The sequence below is a fragment of the Anabas testudineus genome, chromosome 24 (genome assembly GCF_900324465.2).
Source record: "Anabas testudineus chromosome 24, fAnaTes1.2, whole genome shotgun sequence".
Lineage (NCBI taxonomy): Eukaryota > Metazoa > Chordata > Actinopteri > Anabantiformes > Anabantidae > Anabas > Anabas testudineus.
In genome coordinates, this window is record NC_046632.1 from 12868092 (window position 1) to 12877452 (window position 9361).

Below are 9361 nucleotides of genomic sequence, written 5' to 3' on the forward strand. Positions count from 1 at the left end.
AAGCGTCGTCATGTCCTCCTGACATTGACCAGAAGGTTCACGCTGACGTCACGCCTGTTGTTCCAGCCTTTCTCCATGGTGGTTACCATGGAGAACCTGGAAAAGAGTGTGGTAACAAAGAATTCCAGGTCTATGACATCACTGCTCTTTCCACAGGAGCGTTCTGGGGCTGTGTGTGTGTTTTTTTTACGTCTGTGTGGTTCTTGTGAAACCAAACACTAAACATGTCTTTCACATGCTGCCTAGAAGGACACAAGAAAGACTTCACTGTCAAGAAAGAAACACTGAAGAGTCATTCACTGAAATAACTTCCTGTCACATGCACACGTTCCAAGGTTCATTTGTTAGAAATATTATCCAAGTGTGTTTTACAGTATTATTATTTAAAGGATAATTTTATGTGCCTGGATGTTTAGCTGCTTGACTCCTTTAATACAGCTTCACAGTAGAGAAAACATTTAATTTTGAAAGATATCTTGAATCTAGAAGAACATATACGAACATATGTAAGATTAATATTCTTAAACACCTCATTTACAGTATTTTTACACTGAACTTTAGATTTATTTTCATTCTTTCTCTACATTTGACATTGTGGTAAATATGTTTTTCCTTTTTGTTGATAGATTACTTTTTATAAAGCTATAACTCTATATAAATATAAAGTTACAGTCAGCTGCTCGCTTACGATTAAAAAGAAAGTGTATTAGAAAAGTTTATTAATATAAACTAATCATTCACGAGTGGGTTAAAAAACACTTTGTATGTAACAATTTGTACAGTTGTGATGAAGAGTCAAGAATTATTCATAAATAAATACTTTATTAATAAATAGAATGAACATATGGGAAATAAATAATAAGACATCACATTTGGTGTTTTTATCAAATCTGAAACCACACATTATTTCTTATATTAATTTGTAGAAATATTTTGCATTAGAAGTTGTTGAAGTTTCATTGATAATCACTTAACTTAGTATTCTAAAAGTCTATTTTAAACACGCTTACAACTAATATATAGTGTGCTTATATACAGTATTGCTTATAACTAGGTGGGGTTAAAAAGTTACAAATAAATTAGTTATGTTGGATTTGAATAAGGAAGTCTCTGCTGTTGCCATCGTCTATGTGGTTCCACCCAGAAGGTGCATCATGGAGTTTAAGGGGCTTTGGTCCCACAGGTCCAGGTTCAGAGAGATGTTCTGGAGCTTCTGTCCCATAGCAGCTGGTGAGACACCTAAACAGAACACAAGCAGGTATTTGAACACACCTTCACGACTATTAAATGCCACACTTTAATGCATTCATAAACACACACCAGAACACACACAACACACCTTGCAGGCCTGCAGACACTGAAATGCATGCATGCAAGAGGCATGCAGGAACACAAAGAGGTGTGTTTACACAGTGACGCAGGTGTTCGGAGTCATGTTTGCACTAATGGGAATGGTTTTTGGCGCCTTTGATAAGAACAGTTAGTCGATCACTGCAATGTGGCCCATTGTTAACCTCTGGAAGAAGCAAGGCAACATGACTGTATCCAAAAGAAATGTTCTTCTGACCCCTAGTGCTGTAAAAGAAGAGTGAGGCGCTGATGCTGCCGACGTGTGCTGTGTTTTACACAGTTTCAGATCATTGTGTGGGACTTTTATGTTTTATGTTTAAATGTCATTGTATGATTTTGAAAAATTTTGAATACCTACAGTATACTTGAGTTGCTGGTTATCACACATATAACATCTGTGGTACATTCAACACTTTATAACCACGTCATAAAACACTATACCATCTACTTTAATGGCACTGGACTGTATAAGACTCTTATAATCTACCTATACAGAAACCAACACCATGCTTCTTTGATCAAATTTATGTGTAAAACCTAAAATCAGATATGCTGACATAGTGGATTCCAATCCTGAGTCCTCTAAAGAAGACAATAAAAAGCCTTTGATGCTAATTTAGTTTATATTATATATATATATATATAATGCTCTGTGTGGTTGGAGAAAATAAGAAATATATGAGAAAAAAAACAAAACACAAAGTGGCTGCAATTTCTTTTCAAAGAAAGTGTTGTATGAGCATGATGACAATTTCAAGATTTAGAGAAAACATTTTTCCTTCATTTCCTTAAAAACGTAAGTTTATATTAAATTAAACTAACATGAAATGATCTAGCAAAAAAACTGATGTGCTTGTGTTTTTCTTAAGGGTGCAGAGCTGCAGGAGCTCACCTTGATTCTGCTTGACTCTTCTCAGCCTCTCCTCTCTGTCTTACTCCACAGCGCCTCCATCTGGACTCTCAGACTAATGGACAAAGAAGAAAATGAGCTGATGTGGTGACTTAAAAGAACAATGTTTAACTTAAATATGAGAATTGGAATAGCAATGATTAATGCAGAATTAAAAAGGATTAGGACATGGATAAATGATCAAAGATACAGTCAAATCTTTTTTAAACAGCTAAACAAGGGGCGGAAGTAAAGCTGGATATTTGAAGTGTCTGCTCTGTTTTACCTTTGGACACAGTGGGTACCAGTTGAAACGCTGTGAGTCCATGTCTTCAAATCTCCAGCCATCCAGTGGGATCAAGACTTCACCCAGAAACACTTTCCTCTTCAGAGTCCCTGTGTGCCACACGGTGGCCTGCAGTCTCTTACCAAACAGCGAGTGGCGCTCTATCTGATACTGTCCGAAAACAGGCAGAGAAATATGTTAAAGCTTGACAAAACACCTTATTGACTATTAGAATAGCTACTGTAGGTAAAAATCTTTGTCTTTTTACCTTCAAAACCTCATTATACACTGGATCAGTTGTGTTTTTCTTCACTGACGTTTTCATTTTGCCACTTTTTTCTGGCAGGACATACAATTTGATGTATCTACACACAGACACAAGGTGCTTTAAGTATCACAAATCACAGTTATACTGTACATCACTAATGTATATGTATGATTTTCCTTACGGCTGACACTTCCTCTTCTTCGTGTCTCCATAGCTGAGATTTCTGCAGGCACCGACTGTGATCTCCAGACAGGAGGTTTTGGTGTTGTAGGCCAGACGCAGCTCCAGCTCTCCTGTCACGCTGGTGCTCTCGAAGAGGCCGCAGTCTGTGCTGATGCTGCTGGTACTGCCCTGAGGGAGCAAAGGACAAGCTGGGACTTTACCATTTTATTTTTAAAACAACATCACATTCAGAATGAAGATGATGAAATGATCACATTCTATAATCTGATATTTCAACCACAGGATGTTGCGTGGGGATTTTTTCAGATGCTACTTACTCTCCATCCTCCGGAATACTCAGAACTGAAAGAGGTTTCTTCCTCTGCCCCGGTGGAGGAGCCTTCCTGGTCGCTGTCTTTGCTTTTCTTGAACAGGTTCGGAAGACTTGGTCCTTTGGAGAGCTACAAAAAGAGGGAAGGATCATTCTACTGTGCTTTTAGATTTAGTCTATTAGATGAGATTTAGCTTAATAAACAACACCTACTACATTATCAGAACTATAAAACCATTATTACTTTAGGGCCTCACTCAGTTTCTCAGATACGTCCACCTCAACCCAGATTAAAGCGTGGAGAATCAAACAATGTGTGTGTCACGGCGTCTTTAGACTGTCAATGTGTATTTGTAATGTCTTCAACATATGCCATAACTCACATAGCCACATTTGCTAATGTCGGTGTCAGACAGGCTCTTCTGAGTGCTGTAGATGAAGTGCATCCTCTTGCCTCTGCCATCAACTGTCAGCAGGTCATCTTGCACATCGTTTTGTGAAGTTGAAATCCCTGCATTGACAAAAGCGAAGTCAGACGCACACATAAAATATTTAAGGCAAGAACATTCATCTAATGTCATAACAAACATCAGTGTTTTTGCAGTGCAGGCAACACGTTGTTGATATCTGGGCCCATCATCTTATGCAACTTCCGCTGATACATAGTATAGTGAGGTCACAAGTCTTTTTTGTGCATCATTTTATTTCAGGTACATTTCCTGTGAGGTTTTCACTGTGCACGCATTCAGTTCATCGAGGCAGCGACGAGATTATGAAGCGATACCACCCACAGGAAGTGAAGGTTGTGATGCTGAAGAGCTACACGCTGTCGGTGTTAACGTGTTCACATTTTAACTCATGTGAGGACGCGTTTTGTGACAACTTACTTCTGATGTGACTCGTGAAGGAGACCATTAGATTCTCCACCGATTTGTTCAAAGGTTTTGAGTGTTTCAAATCCTGCAGATCAATACAGAAAATGATTAATACAAACCATATTAATGTTTTTACTGTGAAATAATAATGGACATAGTCAGTATTTATTCATTTTTACCCCAGATCTGTTTAGAAACTGATAATCCAAGTGGGGAGGAGGGGTGGGAGGCACGACTGATATGTGGCTGTGATAAAAAAAAAAGAAAAGTTACTTTTTATTTTCAGGTTTCAAATGAATCAAAGCAGGAACACAGACTGAAATTAAATATATGAAGCTTTTTCATACCTCAGCACATTGTAAGTCTTCAACAGCGTCTCTCCAACTGTCTCATGTTTATCTGTAAAGAGCATAAATATTATGAATGACCAAATGTTTGCAGAGTGTCAAAGAGGTGGATGAAGTTCACTGTGTCAGGACTGTTTATATCATACAGTGTCAGCTAAAGTGACAAAGTCATTATGCTGTGGCCAAATCACATTCTTCATGTAGGCAAAGAACACTGGATTTTCTGATGGCAATACTTTACTACACTGTTCTGTAAACAGCTTCTACTGAATTATTTAGTCATTTCATTTAAGGAAAATGTCTTCAACAAACATAACTCATATTATTCATATTTTATTAACAGGTGTAGTAAAACTGAGTGATATCAGGAGAGCATCAATAATTAATGACGACAAGACACCAATTGTGCCTAAAACAAACCTGTCTTTGCTGTAAACTTCTTTGCCTTTTCCTCTAAAAACCAGTCTCCAGATCTGATCTTCACATCCCTGGAAAAAGGGAGAAGAAGAAAAACACTGTTAAGCAGATAGATAGTCAAAGAAATTAACAGTCAAGTGTCCAATAGAAGAAGCTTTTGGTATTCACTTTCAGATTTCCATGACCACACCATGGACACCCATTGTCCTTCAGTGTTTTTTCAACATTGTTCATCGTATGAACGTCCAAACTATGAAAGAACATGTATGTTGGCTGCTTTTCCTTTATTCTCTGGTATATCTCATCTCTTGCCATCAATTGAATACACATCAGTTTACTGTGGTGGTCAGGTTAAATGTGCCCTCAGTTTTAACTAAATCAGTAGCTACTTTAAACAAACTAAAATATGATAAAAGCGTCTTTGTTCACTACTTAAAGAATTATGTAGTCATAATTTGTGTTTTTTTATATCCTCAGCATTCTACAATGCTAAATGAAAATATTAAAAATAAAGAAAAAACACTGAAGGACAAGATATGTCCAAATTCTATGCTGTATACAGCAGACTGCGAACTGCTTCACTAGCTTAACTAGTCACAGTGGTCTCTAAATGTGCCTGCAGGGCAGATAAGGGACACGTTACATGATCTCTATCACTGAAACAGCTTCCTGTTGAATATTTCTTCAAGCGTGAATTAAGTACCATGATATTAAAATCATAGGTTAAGTTAACTGCTTGTTGATCAACTAATTGATTAATTAATGCATATCTTTTTTTTGTTGTTACCATTTTAGTACCAGTTTCAACAGACTGGCTAGCTGGCATGGTGGTGCTTATGGTTTAGGGTGAGGACTAATATTGTGGACAGGTCAGCTAAACAATGAGCTGAAACACACTATGAAGGTTGTTAAAGCTGAGGGAAGCTGCAGATTGAGATGATAATTCTTTTTCACTCTTGGGATAGGTAGCCACTTTAAATAGAGGTAAAATTACATAAAAGTTTAAAGGTGCATCACAAGAAATTACGTCTTTGTAGTTTCCAGAGTGAGGTAGTACGTTGCAAGTTACTGTACATGCAGTCACAAGCTGTTTCTGCAAAGATACATGCAGTGTCATTGTGGTCCGAGCACAGTTGAGTCAAATAGGTCTGTTCTCTGGTGGTTAGGTGGTTTAGCTCTACTGTACCTGTAGGCGTGGCAGACTGTGCACTTCCAGCCCACCGTTCCCACGCCTACGCGACACTTGCTGCAGATCCGGTGGCTGCAGCCACGGCAGACCGCTCCTGAGTTCCAGAGCTTTCTTAGGGGCCTCTGGCACCGGGCGCAGGTCCGCTCACCGTACTGCCGGGCAGAATTCTTTGCACCTCTCCGTCGAAGCTCCTGGAGCTCACATTTCATCCTCCTGAGGGGAGAGACGATGGAAAACACAGACATCATGAGTCCCCACTGGCAATTTAGAAGTGTAAAATCTATTTTTAAGCAAAATTAGAAACACGTCTTCACAATGATGTCATACTACAAATTAAATATAGTGTAGGAGTATGACCAAAAATAAAATAGGTTTAAATTTTAATTTGCACTTCCCCTGATGCTCAGAAATACACTTCACTTTCCAAGAGTCATTGATCCTGTCATATCTGGATGTTCAGAATGAAACTACAGACAACAGCTGTTCTCTGGAAACACGGGGGAACCACACGCTTTGTGCTGCCCAAAGGTAAAATCTGCTCAACAGCATCTCTAAAACCAATTTACTAGCTTAAAACTACTACCACTGACTGATTTAAAGCTTACTGCATGTCACATAAGGGAGGAATCAAATGCTGACATGCATCTGATGATCACGGAGAGGAGGAAGATCAGCATCAACAAAAAGAATTTCCCACACGTCTGTTTGTCACAGAACATATGAAAGTGATTACTCACCTGATCCTGTCTTCTTCAATAATACGCAGCTGTTTGTCTCGCCGAAGAACCTCCAAGATTCTTTCTCTCTCCAGAGCTTGCAGCAAACTTAAATCCATTTCTGAACAGCAGTCTCTGTTGATCTGTCCCTGTCACAGGTCTTCTTCACTCTGTCCTCCTCTCTGCTTCAGTGTCTTCTTTTAGTTTCTGTCTCCTCCTCTGCACTTTAGCCCTTCCCCTTTGCTGCAACCAGACTCAGACCTACTGGTTAGTTCCTGGTTAGAGCTGAAAGAGTAAAAGATAGTATCTTTTAATTTATGCACTGCTGCACGAAGATCCCCCCTCCCACCTGATTGTGATCTCCTCTGACTTAACATCCACGTCAGAGTTAGATATGCACCTTCCCAGCGGATATAACTACATGTAATGTTTCCACTTGGATGATTAGATCTCACTATCTAACCCAACAACAGTGAAAATAACCTGCTTTATGATTTGTTTCTCTGAAGGCAAGTGAAGAACTATACTTTTTCTGCCTGGTAGTGCTGATAGTTACTCAACCAGAGTATGTAAGTTGTATTTCAACATTACACTTGAGTTATTTTCTGGGCCCCTGACCCTTTCTTCACATTGTTCATGTCCTCATCTTCCCCTCTTATGTCAGTGTGACAAGCTTCCCCCCTCCCCAGTTTTCAGCTCTCCTCTTGGCAAACCACCACTGCTTCCTCAGCTGCTGGAAGAGCAGTGATGCTTCACTGATGGCAGGGCTGCAAAACAAATCAAATGCCAACCCCTGAATTATTGATGGCTGACGTGTGCGCCTATGTCTGTGTACTAGTTTCTTCTTCTTTGTTTCATAGCTCAGTAGACTCATTTAATTTTAACCAAACAGCCGAAATGCTGAAGAGGAAAATGGTTTAGCATGTTATAACTGATTTATTTATCCTGTTTATTTCTTGGTTGGGTATAGTGACTTTCTGAACACTTTATTTAGTTGTAGAAAAAAAAGAAGCATGGTGTTGGTAGATAAGAGCTTGTCCTTGTTACTATCCATAGCTACCAGGAGGCTGGAGAAAACAATCAGCGTCAGCTGTAATTTGGGCTAATGGTTCACAGATGAGCACTGCTGTTATCTGTCCTCTGCACCACGCCTGCAGGGATTCTCAATCAATGAGGCAAGATGTGAAATATGTTAGTGGAAAAGGGTTACGATGCAGGGGCATTTCTTTATACTTTGAAACCTAACAGCCCCCAGGTTGAAAGTTTGATAGCAGGCACTCACTTGTATTGCATATGATACTGATCGTCGCCTCCATGTATGAACAGTCATTTCACACTTGCCACTACTATGCAAGGGACCATAATGATTCATGCTACACGTGGTTTAGTGGCTTGAATGACCTAACATCCGAGAAGAGAGGGTGGAAGCCCATATCAGACCACCATGACACTGACAGTAAAGACATCAACAGCCAAATAGGGCGTCTGAATGCAGTGAGAACGACCGAACAAGTCACAAGCCCTCTGACGTTTCCCAGCCAGAGCAGAGCTTCCTGGAAGACAAGTGAACGCATACCTTAAATAAGCTCTGATTGCGTGTCAGTGGCCAAAAACAAACCTAATCAGTTGTCACGCACACTCACATACAAACTCTCACTCACTCTAAAAGCGTGGACCCTTATTTTTTTAGAAAGATTGACCTGTTTTGCCAAAAGCCTGACAAAGTCACACAAAGCATCTGTGTAATTTAAAAACTGCGCTGTGCATTTATTTCCAAGTAGTTTTCAACAGTGTAGGGTTCACTGGGTTGTTCACATGGACTCTAAACTTGCACGTCAGCTAAAAATAAGCTCAGCAAATCCTGCAATAACAATAAGACACGTGACAAACATAGAAACTGTATGTTTCACTGTACTGCTCTGACAAACACGTGCAACCTCCATGTATACTTTTGCAAAGATATCTGCCAGTGAAAAAAAAAACTAAACAATGATTTGTTACATCAATGTGTTCTTCTACATGTGCGGTTTTATTAAAATGTGTGCTCTACAAATATGCTCTTGTGGAAATATGTGACACTAGAATATCAATATACATAGAAGACTGGACGGCGACAAGAACTAGAAATTAGCCCATGTGCATTAAAAACAGCCAACTTACGGTTTTCCACTGACAAGTACTAAAACAAATGAGCTGTGATTGCGCAACACTGACATAACAGCCTGCTTTGTTGCTAAATCTCAACCAACAGATCACAATCATAATGAGACAACCAAGTCTTACACCAGTGCCAAATAGAAGGCAGATTAGTGATATGATAACTAGGTCGCTGCAGATTCAAGAGGTGCAGAGCAACAGCAACTGCAAAACCTTACCTTCATGTGCTCTGCTCTGACGGAGTGGTCAGCCTGAGGAAGTGGCAGATTTTATACGACATACTGAGCTCAGTTTCCTTCCGTTTTGTGCTCACACATACTGCTGCAATTTGTAGGGCTACACTGCAACTGCTGTTTGGTTGCATTCTCACGTAT

At 39.5% G+C, this 9361-nt stretch overlaps 1 protein-coding gene across 1 annotated transcript; it reads right to left on the reverse strand.

Annotated features, from left to right (window-relative positions):
- Positions 1-821: 821 nt before the first annotated feature.
- sytl3 (synaptotagmin-like 3) lies at positions 822-8133 on the reverse strand. Its single transcript, XM_026340948.1, has 14 exons — positions 8113-8133; positions 6852-7115; positions 6112-6327; positions 4929-4996; positions 4509-4560; positions 4341-4407; positions 4174-4246; positions 3670-3797; positions 3294-3416; positions 2975-3144; positions 2794-2890; positions 2526-2696; positions 2243-2315; positions 822-1239 (listed from the first exon to the last, which is right to left on the reverse strand). The coding sequence occupies exons 2-13, from the start codon at positions 6947-6949 to the stop codon at positions 2283-2285; spliced, it is 1296 nt and encodes a 431-aa protein (XP_026196733.1). The 5' UTR covers positions 6950-7115; positions 8113-8133; the 3' UTR covers positions 822-1239; positions 2243-2282.
- Positions 8134-9361: the final 1228 nt, after the last annotated feature.